Source organism: Onychomys torridus, chromosome X, assembly GCF_903995425.1.
Source record: "Onychomys torridus chromosome X, mOncTor1.1, whole genome shotgun sequence".
Taxonomy (NCBI): Eukaryota; Metazoa; Chordata; class Mammalia; order Rodentia; family Cricetidae; genus Onychomys; species Onychomys torridus.
The window spans coordinates 53,688,405-53,708,636 of NC_050466.1; the positions used below are offsets into that span (position 1 = coordinate 53,688,405).

Consider the following 20,232-nt stretch of genomic DNA (forward strand, 5'->3'; position numbering starts at 1 on the left):
ATAACCACTGTAGCTGTTGTTTTTACTCTTTGGCTTTTTTATTTGTGGGGGGCCTGACACCCAGCTCCCAAATAAACACATGGAGTCTAATTATTACTTATAAATGTCTGGCCTTAACTTGGCTTGTTTCTAGCCAGCTTTTCTAAAATTATCCCATCTATCTTTTGCCTCTGGGCTTTTATCTTTCTCTATTTCTGTATACCTTTTTTTTTTAACTTCTTACTCCATGGCTGACTGTATAGCTGGGTGCCTAGCCCCAAGTGTCCTCCTCTCCTCCTTTTCTCATCCCTTGACCTTCTCTTCCCAGATTTCTCTTCCTATTTATTCTCTCTTCCTGCTAGCCATGCCTATCCTTTCTTCTTCCTTGCTATTGGCTGTTCAGCTCTTTATTAGACCAAACAGGTATTTTAGACAGGCAAAGTAACACAGCTTCACAGAGTTAAACAAATGCAACATAAAAGAATGCAACACATCTTTGCATCATTAAGACAAATATTCCACAGCATAAACAAATGTAATACATCTTAAAATAATATTTCACAACAGACTACAGCAACTTATAAAAGAAAGCATTTAATTTGGGGCTTACAGTTTAAGAGGTTAGAGTGCATGATGGGAGAACAAAGAAAGGCATGTCAGTAGGAACAGCTGAGAACTTATATCTTGATCTCCAATTAGAGGAAAAAAAGGGAAGAAACTCTGTCTTAGGTTGGGGTTTATTCCTGTGAAGAAACACTGTTGTGGGATGTTCTGTATGTTATATGTGTTGCTCTGATTGGTTAATAAATAAAACACTAATTGGCCAGTAGCCAGGCAGGAAGTATAGGCGGGACAAGGAGAGAAGAGAATTCTGGGAAGTGGAGGGCTGAGGCAGAGAGACGCTGCCAGCTGTCACCATGATAAGATACCAGTAAGCCACGAGCCATGTGGCAACTTTTAGGTTAATAGAAATGGGTTAATTTAAGATAGAAGAACTAGATAGCAAGAAGCCTGCTACAGCCATACAGTTTATAAGTCATATAATTAAGTCTCTGTGTGTTTACTTGGTTGGGTTTGGACAGCTGCAGGACTGGCAGGTGTGAGAGATTTGTCCTGACCTGGGCCAGGCAGGACCAGGAAAACTCTAGCTACAAAACACCATGATCAAGGCAACTCTTATAAAGGAAAATGTTTAGTTGGGGCTGGCTTACAGTTTCAGAGGTTTAGTCCATCATTGTCATGGCAGAAAGCATGGTAGCATGCAGGCAGACATGGTGCTGGAACAGCTGAACATTCTGCATCTTGATCTGCAGGCAGCAGGAAATGAACAAGCTTGAGCTTCTGAGACCTCAAAGCTCACCCACTCAGTCACACACTGCCTCCAACAAGGCTACACCTACTCCAACAAAGCCATACCTCCTAATAGTGCTACTTCCTATGGGCCGAGCACTCAACACATGAGTCTATTGAAGACCATTCCTGTTCAAACCACCACATTTCACTCCCTGACACCCACAGGCTTGTAGCCATACTATAATGCAGAAATGCATTCAGTCCAATTTCAAAAGTCCCCATAGTCTATAACAGTCTTAACCCTGTTTCAAAGTCCAAATTTAAAGTCTATTATGAGATTTGAGCAATATTTTAACTATAACCCCCTATAAAATCAAATGAAAAAGCAGATAACATACTTCCAACATATAATGGCACAGAATATACCATTCCAAAAAAGGAGGAAAGGGAGCATAGTGAGGAAATACTAGACCAAAGCAAGATTAAAAAAACCAGCTGGGCAAACTCCAAGCTCTACATCTCCATGTCTGATGTCAAAATTCTCTTCAGATCTCAAACTCCTTTCACTTTTGTTGACTACAACATACTTCTTTCTCTTTGGCATGCTTCACTCCTTGTTAGCAGCTCTCTTCATCAGGTATCCCATGACTCTGGCATCTTCAACATCTTGGGGTCTCCAAGGCAATCTAAGCTTCACTTTTCACAGCTTCACACAATGGCCTCTCTGGCTCCATGCAGAGACACCCCTGATACATACATGGTGTCAGCAGGTTTCCTTAGAGGAAGATTCCATAACCTCTTTCTTCTATCCTTGACTCTAAAGCTAAAAACATATAGCCAAAGTTGCCACGTTCTGTTGCTTACTGGAGCTGGAACATGGCTCCCTTGTTCAATTACATCTTCACCAGCTTTCTGTTTTCAATGATTTCCTTCACTGCCTAATGGTTGTCCTGGAACTTGCTCTGTAGACCATAGTGGCTTTGAAATCAGAGATCTACTTGCCTGTCTCTTGAGTTCCTGGGATTAAAGCCTTGTACTACCATCATGCCTGGACCTAAACTGTTCTTTAATTCCTTTTAACAAGTTGGAAGCTTACCTGGGTAGGATCTTGCCCTAAGGTGACCAATCCCTTTATTCCATTTAATACCAGGCTTTTCTTTAATCTGTTTATCTCCTTGAATACAGACTTGACTCCATTCTGCTTCCTGGTTGTCCTTTTCTCCTCAATCTATACATTTTGTATTTTTACTTGCTCAAATGGCTCCTTTACATTTTAAATCTTCTTAAGAGTAAACACTAATAACTGTAGGACACAGTCAGTACTAGGCCGTTTCGAGATTTCTTCTGCCTACACAATTAGTCCAAAAACCCTTCACTTTGGCCTCAGGCAGATGTTTTGGACAGGGGTAAAAAGCAGTCACACACCTTGCACAGCCTTGGTGCAGTGGGAAGGGGCTTGGACCTGCCTAGGCTCAGTGTGCTGGGCTCTGCTGACTCCCCATGGGAGAGCTCAATTTGGGGGGTGTAGGGATGCAGCTTGGCTTGGGAAGGAGGGCTGGGGGTGGGAGGATGGAGGAGGGGGATCTGTGGATAGCATGTGGAGTGAGTAGAAATTTTCTTAATAAAGAAAAATGAAAACAAAAAAAAAAGCAGTCACATTCTTCACCAAAATATCACAAGAACAGTCTTTAGGCCATATACTAAAATTCTTCTCCTCTGAGAATCTCAAGTCAGTCTCCTCACAATTCAAATCACTATCAGCACCACTGTCTTCCATGCTCCTACTTGCTATGAAATAATCCTATTGTACACTGTAAAGATTTGTCACTCAAATTGGTTTAATAAAATGCTGATTGGCCAGTAGACAGGCAGGAAGTATAGGCAGAGTGACCAAACTGAGAATGCTGAGAAGAGAAAGGGTGGAGTTAGGAGTCACTAGCCAGACTCAGAGGAAGCAAGATGATGTCATACTGAAAACAGGTACCAAGCCACTGTTATCTATATGGCTAAACATAGATAAGAATTATGGGTTAATTTAAGTATAAGAGCTAGTTAGTGATCAGCCTGAGCTACTAGCTGAGCATTTATAATTAATATAAGCCTCTCTGTGGTAATTTGAGAAGTGGCTGTCAGGTATTTATGAGCTGCTGGCAGGACAGAAACTTCTGCCTATGCCTACTAGTATGGCCCATTGAGCCCCACTTAAAGCATTCAACTGCTTTTCTAATCCAAAGTCCCAGAGTCTACATTCCTCCAAACAAAAGCATGGTCAGGCCTATCAGAGAAATATCCCAGTTCCTGGTACTCATGTGCTTGAATGCTTGACCCATAGGGAGTGGCACTGTTAGGAGGTGTGGCCTTGTTGGAGTAAGTGTGGCCTTGTTGGAGGAAGTGTGAAACTGAGGGGTGGGCTTTAAGGTCTCAGAAGATTAAGGCAGTTCACTTCCTGCTTCCTGCATATCAAAATGTAGAACTCTCATCTCCTTCTCCAGCACCATGTCTGCCTACATGCCACCATGCTTTCTCCAGGAGGTTGGGACTGGCCTGTGCTTAGCCAACTGCCAGGACCTCCCTGTTGGCATTTGCTGGGAACTCATCAAAATTCTCCTCCAACAGCTTTGTTGTTGTTTTTGGTTTTGCTTTTTTGAGACAAGGTGTCTCTGTGTAGCCCTGGCTGTCCTGGAACTCAATGCATAAACAAGGATGACCTCAAACTCACAGAGATCTGCTTGTCTCTGCCTCCTGGGTGCTGTGATTAAAGGTGTTTCCCACCACACCTGGACCTCCTAAAGCTTTTAAACACAAAACTTCCACAGTACTTTTAATGAAACTTGAATTTGAGACTTCTTAAATCATATCTGCTTGAGAAGAAAAGTGCTTCTACATAAAAACTTCTGGTTAGGTGCCAGAACCGTGCATTTTAAAAAGTGGATGTCTTGTTACATCCCATACTTTCTAGTTTTAATCTACAAGAGTCAAACCATTGTTTCTCAACAGAATTTCAGGGAAGATAAGTAACTATTAGTAGCAGACACTAGTACTAAAAAACAGTACGAACTTGCAAGAATATCCTTATTTCCTTAATATTGTTCCTCCTCTATTAGATAATGCATTCAATAAGAGTGAAGAACAGGAAAGATCAGTAATCTGAGAGTAGTTAATATCACACTCATTTATTCAAATATTTCTTACAAGCACAATATAGGATAGACACTGCTTGGACACTAGCTACATTCATCGTCTCATTCAATGATTAGAAGGCATACAAATGCAATAGTAAAATAGAAAGATGATCTGAACATCACATGGTAGCAATGTGAGTCATGTAACACATATTGATTGGAAACATGACAGACTGTCTTAATCCCAAGTGCCTCTGATCTTTTTTCTTGAATATGGCCTAAGTTTAGTTGGTTCACTGAAGATTCTAAAGTCTTTGCCCTTTTCCCTACAAAACCCTTTCCTCTAATTTTCACAATGTCAATTCATAATGCTTTCCTATTTGTCATGGTAAGACCTTATTTGTGTAAATATGTTAGGTACTTTGATGTGTTATATTTCTGGAAAAATTACATGTAAAAGTTGAAGATATGGTTATTATTAAAATGTAGTATATATAGAAAAGACTATATTGCCTGCAAGTTCAATGTTTAGTTACTGATTATGATACAAATGACCTATTGATCTAATTTTTACTCTGGACATTCCTAATTCTTTACATATAACATTTCACTAACACCTACACAAGCCTTGGACAATGAAGACGATATCTGTTCAACAAATGTACTTGCCAACACATTTATTCAAGGTTACTGATAGCTGAAACATTGTTTTAAAAAGCATTGTTTTTAAAGAACTGTTTCTTATTATGCAATTTCAAAACTGGCTGTCTTCTTTCAAGAAAATCAGTATGTACTCAGAAAATCCAATTGGCCCATGTATGTTCATTTTATAAACATCACAAGCTTTCAGGGAAATATCAATTTGTCCATTACTCATCTTTAAGCTAATAGAACTCAAATTACTAATACTTTGGGACAAAACTACTACTACTACTACTACTACTACTACTACTACTACTACACACACACACACACACACACACACACACACACGGTGAACAGAAAGAATCCTCCCTCTTCTGAATCCAAAATTGCACTGCTTCACCCTTTCATATAAAAGAGTAGGCATGTAATTTTTAAAAAAAATTTTCTTATTAAGAAATTTTCTACTCACTCCACATACTGTTCATAGATCCACCTTCATCCCTTCTCCCACCCCCAGCCCTCTTTCTCAAGCCACCCTGTATCCCCACATCCCCCAAATTGAGCTTTCCCATGGGGAGTCAGCAGAGCCCAGCACACTGAGCCTAGGCAGGTCCAAGCTTGGTCCCACTGAACCAAGACTGTGCAAGGTGTCACAACATAGACACCGGGTTCCAGAAGCCTGCCCATAGACCAGGGACAGATCCTGAACCCCCTTAGGCATGTAATTTTTAAAGTTTTAAATAAAACTGCTGAACTTTTCTTGCTATATTTTTATCCAAATACTCTTTCCTCACTCTATCTTTACTCTTCCCTTTCCAAAACAAATATAGTAAATGTAAGAATATTTCTTGTTTGTTGTCTCTTTTTGCTTCATTTTATTGAGTAGTGATTGTGGAAATTAGACTCCAACTTCTTTAGTCTCTTCAGTGTAAATGCACATCAGTAACTCTTCCAAGCCCTTTACTTTTATCTTGAAGTGTGGCTGATATACTCAGCGACACTTCATTGGAGAAAACTGATTTTCCCTTTTCCACCATGGATCAATTGCAAATAGATTCTTGGTTAGAGGTGGGACTCTGTATCCCTTCTCCCTTATCAGTGCTGGGATTTTGTCTGATCTGAACTTATGTAGGTCTTGTGAATGCTGGGTACCTCCATAGAACAAAAAAAAGAAAAGAAAAGTAAATAAAAGACAGATAATGGAGGGTCTTGTGTTTCCAATGAGATACTATAGGAAATGTTATCCTCTGCCTAGCATTATTATTCATTAATCATTGACAATCCTTGAAAAAGAATGAAAAAACTGAAACTGGGTGAAATGAAATATTAAGTAGTTATAATATGGATTACTTATTGTATAGCTATGAGCTTTGTGGAAATACATGCATTCAAAATCACACCTACCATTCTCGAGTGGACAGCTGATTGGTTGTCCATTCACTGATTGAACCATTCACTGAGATGGAATTTAGAGGAGAGAAACAAACAGGTTAGGGGACAGGTAAAGGTAGAAATCTATTAGACAGACTAGGAACTATTATTAAGTTTTACATACACAAGATGTCCAGTTGACACTGGGTCTCAGGAGTATTGCATGGGCTTCCTGTATACATGAGTCATCAAGATATGAATGCCAGCAATGTAATGGAGATAGCTGATATCACCAAGAAGTGTGTGAAGGATAAGAAAACATTCAACATGGACACTCCAAAAGCAAATGAGCTAGCATAGAAGTGGGAAGCAAACCTGGTGAATGTAGTGTCTTTGGAAGACTAGATTTTAAAGGAGAGAATATTCAAAGTATATATTTTGCAGAGCTGAATTATAACAATGACTGAAAAGTACTTATGTTAGCAACATTGTTGAGAACTTTGTATGAAACGCAGAGGTTGGAGAATGATCATTCACTTAAGTCTATGTGTGGTGAGGAGGCTGGAAGTGGGAGGTTGAAAAGGATGACTTTGGAATGTTTTGCATAAGAGAAAACTCCAGGGTCTCTAAATGATGATACTAAAGAGCAAGGAAGCAGGGAGCTTGTGGGGGCAGTGGCGGCGGTAATGGTGGTGATGAGAAACAGTTCTTCAAGGGAGGAAAAGGATACAGCATAGCAGACACAAATCACAGGAAAGTAGCTGCTTCTGATTACTATTGTTGCTGCTGCTACTGTTATTTTCGCTGCCAAAGCATGGGGAAAATGATTGGTGAGAAAGACAAGAAAGTTAAATTTTTTCATAGCGAAGGTAAAAAGGGTTCCTGCCAGAGAAATTCTGTTTTGTCTATGAAGAGGCGACATTATCTTCTGAGACTCAGTGGGGAGATGGCGGGGGAAGCTCAATTCCTCATTTATCCTGCTGATTATACTGGCAGACTACTTGTGTTGTCTTGCTCCTCTCGTTTCCTGCAATTATATAGTACAGCGTTCAATGTTGTTTACGAGCTGTTGATCCGACATAAAGCAGAAGTGGCGACAATACAGTCGGAACTACCACTCCCAGAGTGCAGTATGGGTCCTGGGAAGTGCGGAGGGTAGGGAGCGTCTCAGATCCCGCCCCCTAACCTGCTCCCATTGGAGGAGAGCTCACGTTCCCAGGAGGCCACGCGTAGGCGGAGCGCTTTACACGGAAGCCTGCGGCGTCAGGTCCCATCCTTCTCTGATTTCCGGCATTAGGCGACACTAGGAGGACCTGCGCCCTTTGCCCAAGAACCTGAGTGCCCACTAGAGGGTACCGGGACAGGTAAAAAGGAGTGGGGCGTTTTTGCGGGAGGTGAGGAGACACTCCGGAGAGCGAAGGTGTAAACTAGAAGGTGCTAGGGTGGAGCAAAAGGCAGGGCAAGTGTGACTTGGATTTTTCTGTTGTCTACAGTTCTAATTGTTGAGCAGGTCCAGTTTGGGCAAAGTATGTTTTATGCTGCTGAAGAGGTCTCGAGTTAGTGTCAGGACGCGTCATTTAAGTTGTAATTACAGGGTGGAAAATATTAAGTTTCTTTCATTCGCGTTCTGCAGACTTTTCTATAGCCAAAAAAAAAACCAAACCAAAAAACAAACAAACAAACAAAAACTCTTTCACCCATGTTCACTGACATCACTTTCTGCTTCATATTTTCGTTGAGTTCCTAGCGCCCCCCCCCCCGCCCCCTACACCCTTAGCAGTATTGACATTCCTCTTTCTCAGTTCCAGGAGGTAGATCTCCACTCAAACCTATTTGAGTGTGTTACTGTTATTTTTATTGATGGCCAGTATTTACCAAATTGATTATGTATTTGACTCTGGTCAGTATGGCCCTGACTCTCATAACCAGTGAATTGTCAATTTTTTTTCTTAGGATTTTATTCATCGAACTCTATGACTTGCATCACCAATTCTCTTTGGAAAATTCTTTCCCTTTGAATAGCTATGGCTGGAAGCAATGTACTTAACATATATTTATTAAAGAATGAATACGGGGTTGGGGATTTAGCTCGGTGGTAGAGCGCTTGTCAAGCGCAAGGCCCTGGGTTCTATCCTCAGCTCCAAAAATAAAAAATAAAAAATAAAAAAAAGAATACATACTAGCTACTCTTTTAAGTGCATGAGATACATTGGTAGTAAACAAGACATAGGAGATGACTAATATAGGAACTTACATGTTTGGGGAACAGGGATAAGTAAGAATAATAAATCAATATGGTGGTGTATGTTCGTTAATGGAAAACTTTAAAGGTAGTTCACTTGACAGAATAAAATCCTCTCCTGAGAAAGTGAGAGTTGGACTTCAGATCATTTCTGAGAAACAATAATTGTGATAGCAACAAGAGTAATCTTGATCTGTAACCTGACTTTTCATAAACACCCCTTCTTTTAATTGTCTTTACAGTGTTCTTCCTTTGCTATCCATTCCAAGGTTATCTAACAAATTGTAATAAACCACAGTTTGTGGTTTATCTGCCATTGACTTATTTCTTGCTATGTCTCAGATTAAAGAGTTGGTGATTGGATTACTATCAGTCAACTCTCACACCTGAATTAGGAAAAGAGTTTGGTATTTAAAAAATACTCCTCTTGCCAGTTTCTATAGAATATAGTTATCTACTAGTTATAATATTTTAAGTGCACCCAGTGTTCATTTAACTGTTCGGTAAACATTCTGTGCTAGGTATTGCGCTGAGAATTGGGAAGACAGGGTAAAACAAATACTTTGACTTCTCTTTTAAGGAGAAAACAGTATACTGAGGAAAATGCTGATACATAGATTGGTACCTAGTCATTCTTTGTCTTCATTCAAGATTAGAATCATAATTACATAATCTTATTTTGAACAGTTTAAACAATTGTGGTTATTCTTAGATTATTTATTCTCTATACATTGTCATATTTATTTATGTCCATCTCCCTTTGTATTATGATTTCCTTCAGTATAGGAGTCCTTTCTTTGTCAGTTTCATAATTCCATTGTCTACTGCTTTGGCTGTCACATCCAGGGTGGCCTTGAACTCACTATATTGCTGAGACTTACCCTGAACTATTGATAGTCCTGTCTCTACTTCCCAATTGCTAGGATAACAGGTGTACACAACCACATCCAGCTACAACAGTCCAAACTATAGTAGATTGCCTCATAGCTATAAGAACAGGTCTCTAAAATCACTGAGGAAAGAGATGAGTTAGGTGGTTTTAGAGGTAGGAGAGGCAAGTTAGAGGGATGTAAATTATATGGAAAAGGGAGAATAGGATTGATTTGAGAACAGTGAGTACTGTTAATTGTGTCCTCCATAAAGCTATGTTGAAGTCCTGACTTTTGATATCTGTGCATGGTACCTTATTGCATATAGGGTTTTGTAAATAAAGATGAGGTCATATTGGAGTACAGTGGACACTTGACTAATATAATTGGTCTCATAAGGATAGAAGAAACACAGAAACAATGTTATGTGAAGACAGGAGAACACTCTGTGGCTAGAGTGGCAAAGATTAAAGTGCTGAAACTGCAAGCCAAAGAAGAATTGTTAGCAAATTACCAGAAACTAGAAGAGACTAAAGATTCTTCCCTACAGATTTCATAGGGAACATGGCCCTAACAACACCTTGATTTTTGCCCCTCTTTGAGATGATAAATTTTTGTCAGTGGTAATCCACCTGGTTTTTAGTAATCTTTATGGCTGCCACAGAAAACTAATTTAGAATTCTTAGCAAGATCTATGTAGAATTGGGATACTGGCTGTTGGCCTAAGTGAGAAATGTTTAAGAGAATTGGGAGAAACAGCATTGAGAAAAATCTGGTATTTCCATTATGTTATTTTGCTTCTCTATCTGGTTTATTCCATACTTTTTCTTTCTGAATATTACTTTATACAGCATTAGAGGTTTCCTTATTTCAAATACAGTGAGTGTTCTTTCTGCTACAGTTGTTTCTGTTATTTCGACACTCATCAATATGTTAACACATTCAACTGCAAAAGAGTTACAGTGTGAGCAGAGGCAAGATTTGACTGTAGGTGGAGTTTTTTAGTAATACATGACAGCGTAAAAACATTCCTTATTAGTAACATCTGGAAAGAAAATCAGGTTTTTGTTGCTATATATGCAATGTTTAACAGTTTAAATTTTAATTCAGAACTACTTTTATTAAGGGAAAAATTATTCTTTGTACTATTTATTGCACTACTTCTCTGTAACTTATATCCACTATTCCCAGTCTTACTCTCAATAGTGTGCTCTATATTCCAATACGTACACACTTTATATAAACTTTAAAAATGTTTTACATTCCTTTTTCTTCTCTTTTTCTTAACTATTTTTAGTTCCTCAAGCCATTCTTTATATGACATAATCTCCAGATTTCTTACATGTAGTTTCTCCCTTCTTGAGATACCTAGAACTAAATTCAGTGTTCTATGTATGGTCTAACCAGCATGGCATGGAATAGTAATAGGACTTAAAAAGAGCAAATTACCCCATTTCTTAACACAACATAAGATTATTTAAGCATTTTAAACAGTTACCTCATTCCCTTGGTTCATAATGAGTTTACAGCTGATGAAAACAGTCTTTTTTTATGTTGTTGCAAACCTTGGTTTTCTTCTTGAAGTTGCAGAATGACCAAGGTTATCACTGTCTCATCTTTCTGTCTGGATACCATATGAATTCTTATATATCTCTGTGCTTTCATTTGCTCAAAAATATGTCTCTTTGACCCTAGGCAATAGCTTTTTTTCTTTTAAAATTGAAGTCACTGTTTTCTAGTCCTCATTCTGTGTATGAGCCAACACATCCAGCTACTAAAACTTGTTCCTTTAAAATTTTTTCTTTCCCTTTTGGCCTCTCAGCCACATTTTCCCAGTTGGTCCTCTTGAGTTTTCTTTGTGGATATCTACTCTTTTATCTTTCCCTTAATTGTTGGTCATGTCTTGGGTTTATCATTGACCCTATTCTTTTATATACAATGTATTTTTTTAAAGATTTATTTATTTATTATGTATACAGCATGTTTGACTGCAGGCCAGAAGAGGGCACCAGATCTCATTACAGATGGTTGTGAGCCACCATGTGGTTGCTAGGAATTGAACTCAGGACCTCTGGAAGAGCAATTGTTGCTCATAACCACTGAGCATCTCTCCAGCCCACAATGTATTTTTTATGAATTATATTTTAAATGTCAAATCCACATGAGCTCATCTTTGATAAAAGGATATAGAATCAATCCCTTAGGAGATTAGTGTTGAATTGTGAGGGAAGTTATCAAGAAGAAAGACAGAGAAGCCAAATATATAGGAAAGTTTCAAGAATGAGAATCAGTTAGCATGTTGAATATTCTTGAGAAATAAAGTAAGGTGATAATAGAAAAATGGTCATTTTATAGCATAGAGGGAGGCTGCTGGTGATTTTAGGAAGCATTATATTGGATTTTTAAGGGCAAAATCCAGAGTATAGTAAGTTAAAAGGAAGTAAAGAAGCAAAGATAATATATAGACAAAAGTCTAAGAAATAGAATAACTGCAGAGTGGTGATACATGGTCAAGAGAGGCTTTTAGATCAAGGGAGATAAAAAGTACGAGACACTGGTTTGGAAAGTGTAACTTCCTACATATTTGTACAGAGGACTCTGGAAAGAAGACTGCTGAAGACATAACTCTAGGGAACAAATTTATTCAGGCAGTAGGTGTAGTAAGAATCTTAAGGGTTCTTATTAATAAAATCAAACCCGAGGCTAGTTATTGGGGTGAATGCTGGAAGATCAGAGAAGCAGATCGAGCCACAGCTATCTCACCTTGCTAGTTCCTCAGGTGATCCTCTTTCCTCAGACTGGAAGCTTCTGAGTCCTCATCCCAATGGCTCTCAGCTGAACTGTGCTGCTCCAAAGCCTGAATACTTTTCCAGTTATGCTTAACTAACTACATGCTTTACTAACTTAGTTCCTGGCCCTCCCGCCTTAAATACCTTTCTCTTTCTGCCCCCACTCCCTGGGATTAAAGGTGTGGGTCACCATGCTTAGCTGTTTCTAAAGTGGCCTTGAACTCAGAGATCCGGCTAGCTCTGCCTCCCAAGTGCTGGGATTAAAGGCGTGTACCACCACCGACCAACTTCTGCTATGGCTTATTCTTCCCATTTTCTAGCCACCATTTTTTGCTTTGTTCTAGTGGCTGTCTGTTCTCTGACCCCAGATATGTTTATTTCAGGGAACACACAATATTTCAGGGAATGCAATGCCCACCACATTTCCCCTGTTTTTGTCTAAAATTAAAAGCTTATAACTAATACAAGAAAAACTATCCAATAAGTATATACAATATATACAGTCAAGAATTACATTAATAATTTCCAGTCCATTAACATTTGACAAATTCATATAAAAACTCCATTATATATATTAACAATGTCCAGTCCAGTAACATTTGATAAACTCAGACAAAAAAATTTTTTCATTACTTATGCTATTTAAAACAAATAGTTCCTTTTTTTAAAAAGTAGATTCCATAATCTCCCTTTTTATCTTATCATATCCATATTCTCTCTTTTCATAATAGATTCAATAATCTACCTTTTGTCATCTTTCTCTTTCTCTTTTTAGAGTAGATTCAATGATCTACCCATTTATCCTATTATTTCTTTATCTTTTTTCTCAGGGTAGATTCAGTGATCTACCTCATATCTATAGTCTCCTTTTTCCCTTTTCCTTTTCTTTTTTAAACAAAACCTCTGACTCTAATCTTAATGTTCAGCTTTTTTTCCTGACCATTAACAATTAACAACTTGTAACCAATCATCATAAACAATGACAATATCCAAAACTCATTAAACTACCGAAAACCTCTTATCCCACCTTTTGTGGATGTGGGCGTCATCCTCTTAAAATCCATCTTTAGAGGATCCTGAAAAGAAAATTTTTGGGTTAATTGTCAAGTCCTGTATCATTTGTCCAGCCGCTGCATAATGATAAAGTGCAGGGCTTGTTTCAATTCCTTGTTCAAGTAGTCTGTCAGGCTGTATCATCTCAGACAGTCATCTCGAAATTGTCCTGAGCAGTTTGTAGTCCAAAGTCAATCTTTCCATGTTTTTTAATGGCTTTACCATAGTCCATGTGGCATCATCATTGTGGGGTCCCATCATCCTTTTGAAGACTTCAAAGTCACTGTTAGGCATGGTCATGGTTCCCTTTAGATTTTTTTTTTTTTTTTGCCTCCTCTGTGGTTTGGAGCAATCACAGTCTGTTAAATGTCTGTCTCTTGGAACCATGAATGTTCTTCCCTAGAAGAGATTATCTTCACAGCAATTTCTCCCCACCATTTGTCTTGCCAAACTTTTCCAAACTGACCTTTGTTGATGCTTTCTTGTAACACGATGGTCCTGGCAATTCTTCTCTGAACAAGCAGTAGTAAACACTTCGTCCCAGGTAGCAGTATCACCACAGCCACCAACACGATGAGAAGCAGCAGGCAACTCAAAGCAGCAGCCACTGCCTCCATGGTCCCACCGACACTGTTTGTGTCTCTGCCCCGGCCGAAGCTTCTCCTAGGCTGGCCTCAAACTCGGGATCCTCCTGCCTCTGCCTTCTTCAGTAAATCCTACCAGCATGTGCCACCACAGCTGGCCGAGTGTACCTCGGGCCTGAGCTGGGCCCGCAAGGCCACAGACAACAGGCTTTTTCATGAATTCATGCCTCGAACATTGGGCGCCAGATATAGTAAGAATCTTAAGGGTTCTTATTAATAAAATCAAACCCGAGGCTAGTTATTGGGGTGAATGCTGGAAGATCAGAGAAGCAAATCAAGCCACAGCTATCTCTGGTGATGAGGATGGGATCCTACTAGAAGATCAGATGAATGCTTTTTGCTCTATGTACTGTCCTTCAATGATGAGATTCCATTCAGGGCTCAGCAGATTCCCTGACCCCAAGCACTTCATAGTTTTCTACTTTATGTAATGAAGTATGGTTATGTGAATTATTTTCTTCTAGGCTCATCTAGGCTAGGTTATTTAACTACAGTTTTCAGAATCTGACCTCTGGCTTAAAAATCAGATTTTAAGAGACTATGTCAAGTGACTGACTCATTCTGCTACCCAGCATGATTTATAGTCTCACTATAGTTTGAGAACCACTGATTTACTTGGTGAAAATAAACATGTTAAATTAGATTGCTTTGAAAAGTTAATTTGTTAATTTCTATATTGTAGCTAGAGTTTTCTCCAGTCCTGCCTGGCCCATGGTTAGGACAAATCTCTCTCATCCACCAGTCCTGCAGCCGCTTAGACCCAACCAAGTAAACACACATTGCTTACAAACTGTATGGCTGCAGCAGGCTTCTTGATGTCTAGTTCTTATATCTTAATCCATATCTATTAGTCTGTAAGTTGCCACGTGGTTTGTGGCTTACCGGTACTTTACATCTCGCTAGTCATGGTGGCGGCTGGCAGCATCTCTTTTCCCTTCATGTTCTCTGAATTCTCCTCTCTGTTAGTCCTGCCTATACTTCTTGCCTGGCTACTGGCCAATCAGTGTTTTATTTACCAATCAGTCATCCACAGCACTATATCTCAAACCACAAAACAGAGGAATCTGGCCTGTTTGAGGGAAAAATAAGCATATTCATATCCAAATGTCAGGAAAGTAAATTTTTTTTGTTTTTGTTTTTCGAGACAGGGTTTCTCTGTGTAGCTTTGGAGCCTGTCCTGGAACTGGCTCCCAGGCTGGCCTCGAACTCACAGAGATCCACCTGCCTCTGCCTCCCGAGTGCTGAGATTAAAGGCGTGTGCCACGACTGTCCAGCTGGAAAGTAATTTTTTTAGGAAAGTAATTTTTAACTCATGCCATATTGTTTTGGTAATATTTTATTTATGAAGGTCCTATCATAAATTATAAAATCATTCTTCTTTTATGGAAGCTTTGTGTTAATTTAATTTGGTTTCTTTTATGGATGATGCCTTTATATTAAAGGTAATTATCTTAGAGGCATAAATTATATGATATAAATATTACTGGTTCTATATAGTCATGTGGGTTCTAGAATCACACTGTCTGGGTTTAAATCACCCTATCACTGTAGCTTTGTAATCTTGAGAAAAATAGTTACAGGGTCAGTGCCTCAGTTTCCTTATCTATGATACCACCGTAACTGGATATAATCCCATTGAGTTATGGAGATTAAATGAGTTAATTATATAGTACTTAAACTGATGTCTGTTACAAGGTGAAAACTTAATAAATATGGATTGTTGTTGCTGTTGTCATTATGAATCTATACTCTAGTTTCTGCTAAACTATTTCCCTAAGATAAATTTTCAGGATGAGATTATTTCATTAAACTGAGATGGCATCTTTATGTTACTTTGCTATCTATGACCATTGTTTTTCAAAAGAGTATCAGTTTCTGCTATACAATTTATAAATACATCCTGTGTGTACACTGATATTTAACTATAAGCAGTTTAAATCAGAAGCTTGTAGACAATCTTGAGGTTCTCTCTTTTTCTTTTCCTTATTGCTGAGGATCAAGCCTAGGGTTACAGGCATACTAAGCATACTTTATATCCCTGAGCTGTGTCCTCAGTTCCTGTTAAGTCTTCATTGATTTTTATACTATAGTGGCTTGGTCGGTACTATCTCTAGATGGATGTAGATAAATATTGTTTACTTTTGAAAGCTCATGCCTAAGTAAAATTCTAAATCTGTGTCCTTTTTTTGCTTTTAATAGATTGAAGTCATGGCCATTCTTTTTGCTGTTGTTGCCAGGGGAACTACTATCCTTGCCAAACATGCTTGGTGTGGAGGAAACTTCCTGGAGGTGACAGAGCAGATTCTGGCTAAGATACCCTCTGAAAATAATAAACTAACTTACTCACATGGCAAGTGAGTTCTGATCTGCATGTGGTAGAGGGAAGGAAAGAATTGTATTGTAATAAAAAAAAAGTAGAAAGTAAACTTTTAGGTGGATTAATTTGACAAAACAATAATTTGATTAGCTTAGAAAATTTCTGGTGCTAAGCTAGGTAATATGGCTATAGCTCATGCCTATAATCCTATTACTAGATCCCACTGTGAGTTCAAGGCTCTAAACCACAGAATGAAACCCTATCTCAAAACAGTAAAGTCTGGCTTTGTTACTTATTAGTTTAACTTATTATTTTATCCTATCATTGAAGTGATATATTAAAGAAAGATATGAAAATGTTACATATAAAAATGGCTTTACTATAGAGTTCTAAGATATGTGGAATGATACAGATAGTATAAACAGTATTCTTTTTTCATTCTTTTAGTAAATATTAACATAGTACTTAGCTAATGATAGGCACTTTACCTGTTGAAAGTGATATGACAAGAAATGTGGTATTTGCCTTTGTAAAGATTATGGTTTGATGATGAAATCTGTAGATAGGTGTAGTAGAGACTACAAAATAGTGGCATTCTAAGTTAGAAGGAACAGAGTTATGCAGTCATATTTATGGCATTGTTAGTCATTCTTTGTGGCTAGTACTCAGCATGATGATGATAAAACTGGGTAGGAAAAAGTCATGCATGGTTTCATAGGGCATAGTAAGAGTTTAGACTTACCTGTAGGCAGTGGAAAGGCACTGAAGGTTTTTTAAGGTAGTCAGCTTTTGCTCTATAAAGATCACTATAGTGTCATATTAAAGAGGACATAGATGGGAAATCCTAGTAATCATGTTAAAAAGTACCTTAGCTTTCTTCATTGATGCTTAAAATATTTTATTACTTAATCCTTACTTCTTTAGTTTTTGTCAAATTATTATTATTTTCTAGGGTTAAGCCCCTCGACAAATTAGTTAAAGCTACCGTGAGAAGACACTGATACAAAATTGACATATATGAAATAGTCCAGCGATGAGTGGTTCAGAGCTAGTGGGGTAGCTTTGCTATCAATACTGAAAAAAAATATGGAATTCTTTTAGTTGGAGGAAGGGACTATATCTTCCACTATATTATTAGAACCAGAATTTAGTAACATACCTACATCTAGCTACAAGGAAGGCTAGGAAATATAAGTAAATGTGAGTTTTAGTAGAAGAAAATATTTTATACATACTGTGATCTCTACCCAAGTCTTCACCTGCTCCTCCCATGTTTGTTAGGTGAAGTTTAATCACTGAGTTGTTTTCTTTTTAAAGCTCTGCCCTAGTTTCAGTCATATAATATTTGTCATCTCAATAAGATAACTTTTACTTAGAATGTCCACATCATAAAAATTGAGTACTTTCACTAGATAATCAGCTAGCTAAGCCTAAAACTTCAGAATCATATTTCACTTCTTCACCAAATATTTACCTTCCTTCTACAAGTTTATCAGCCCATTCTTCTCTAGCTCCATTTTTTTCTTCAGTTGCCTCACCTTCTACTACTTTAGTCCTCATTTTTGTTTTCCACCCACACTTAACAACTTACTACTCAGTGCTAATTTCTTTGTTTCTTTATAACATTTGTAATAATTCTCACCTTTCATTGGAGTATGTGCAGGAAATTACTCTTTTTCCCTGCATGTTCTATACTTTAGTCATGTGAACAGATTTTACTTTCCTGTATCTATTATGTGCTCTTTTTATCTCCACATCCTTACACTGCCTAATTCTGCACTTTTGTATATTCTTTGTTTATTCTTTGCATTCCTCTCTATTACTTATTCTTTAGAATTCAGACCATATATCACTTTTACCCTTTGATACATCTCCATTACCTGCTCTATACTCTATACTACCCTCAAGTTTGTTATCATCTTGTTTGCTATGCTGCATTGTTATTCCTTACACTACAATCCCTAAAAAAGTGGGGCTAATGGTTTTACATTCTATATCCTTATTATTTTGTACATTAACTAGTTCAAAGCAGATGCTTAAATGTTATTGTTGAGAATTTGGTGGCAAAGGTATTTGTATTTGCCATATAGGAAAAAGCTAAACAAAAACTAAAACCCTGTGGCCCACTGGGGATAAATTTTAATTGTGTGTCCCTTCTAAGGTACCATCTCTTCTTTAGGCCTTAAGAATCCAATTATGCTTTTTTGTATGTAACATTTTAATGGTTAATGCACATGTTACTATATTTAGGAAGGAGAACTTCTTTTCATGTTTTATTCATTCCTGTCAGTTTAACTAGAGATAGAAATGTATAGGGGAAGGGAGGAAGAGAATGGATTGTATTTGTAATCAGTATAGTGAAGTTGGACATACTGAACTGGCTTATATATAGATAGAACTTAGAAGTGAAATAGATGATGCTTAAAACCACAATACATTTTATATCTTTTATTCTACAGTTATTTGTTTCATTACATCTGCCAAGACAGGATTGTGTATCTTTGTATCACTGATGATGTAAGTAACTTGAAGATATATTGCTATTTCACTATGTATACTAATACAGTCAATTATTAATTATCTATACCTATAGTGGGTAAAAGTGATAAAAAAATTATAGCTGGAAATTTTTTCTGTACTTTGCATTTGTTGTAAAGAGCATCTTATGACAAATTTTGGTACTTGAAAATGTATTACTCTGTTCAGTTGTGATAATTTCTTCTTAATCTCTCTGAACATTTATCACGATACAGTAAGTATATTGAAATTGATATTTATGATTATGATTGTTGTTTTTGTTTTTAAACAATAATTTAATAATTTAAATAATTTTTTGAATTTTTTTAAATTTACTTTTTGTTCTGAATACACTCTGACTGTACTTTCCCCTCCCTCCACTCCTCCCTACCCTCTACTCCTCCCAGCCCCGCCCCACCTCCTCTCTCCTACAAATCCACTCCTGCTCCATTTCCCTTCATAATAGAGCATACCTCCCAGGGCTATCCACTGAACATGGCATAAGAAGATACAATAATACTAGACACAAACCCTCATATCAAGGCTGGGCAAGGCAACCTGGTAGAAAGAAAAGGGTACCAAGAGCAGATGAAAGAGTCAGCAACACTCCCACTTCTACTAGGATTCCCACAAAAATACCAAGCTAACAACTATAACGTATATGCAGAAGACTAGTATGAACCCATGCAGACTCTATGATTGCCTCTTCAGTCTCTGTGAGCCCCAATGAGCCCTACTTAGTTAATGTCTGTGGGCCATATTCTCCTGGTATCCTCAACCCCTCTGGCTCTTACAATTCTTCTTCCCCTTCTTTCTGTGTGGTTCCCTAAATTGGAGACAGCCAATTTGGCCTCTCTCTACCTAATGATTATGATTGTTATTAAAGCTTCTCAAAATGTTGAATATTAAATTAATTATTTAAATATTTAATAAAAATTTTGCCAGGCGGTGGTGGTGCACGCCTTTAATCCCAGCACTTGGGAGGCAGAGCCAGGCGGATCTCTGTGGGTTCGAGGCCAGCCTGGTCTCCAAAGTGAGTTCCAGGAAAGGCGCAAAGCTACACAGGGAAACCCTGTCTCAAAAAAACAAAAACAAAAAAACAAAAAAAACTTTGCCGGGCGGTGGTGGTGCACGCCTGTAATCTCAGTACTCAGGAGGCTGAGGCAGGTGGATCTCTGTGAGTTCGAGGCCAGCCTGGTCTACAAAGCGAATTCCAGGACAGCCTCCAAAGCTACAGAGAAACCCTGTCTTGGAGGGAAAAAAAATTATGTATCCTTTAGAAAAACAGTATCATTGCTGTGCATCTCGCTCTTTATAAATAAAATGCTGATTGGCCAGTAGCCAGGCAGGAAGTATAGGTGGAACAAACCAAAAAAAAAAAACATTCTTGG

General features: G+C 38.1%; 1 protein-coding gene across 2 annotated transcripts in view; it reads left to right on the forward strand.

The window, feature by feature from the left end:
* Positions 1–7,638: 7,638 nt before the first annotated feature.
* The window catches only part of Vamp7 (vesicle associated membrane protein 7), a 53,974-nt gene continuing 41,380 nt past the window's right edge, over positions 7,639–20,232 (forward strand). Inside the window, exons 1-3 of one of the 2 annotated variants that reach the window (XM_036174961.1) lie at positions 7,639–7,774; positions 16,207–16,361; positions 18,784–18,841. In XM_036174961.1, the coding sequence (XP_036030854.1) occupies positions 16,216–16,361; positions 18,784–18,841 (204 nt within the window). In that variant the 5' untranslated portion in view covers positions 7,639–7,774; positions 16,207–16,215. Of the gene's footprint in view, positions 7,775–16,206; positions 16,362–18,783; positions 18,842–20,232 lie in introns of those variants that run through there. The other variant, XM_036174962.1, reaches the window with a different exon arrangement.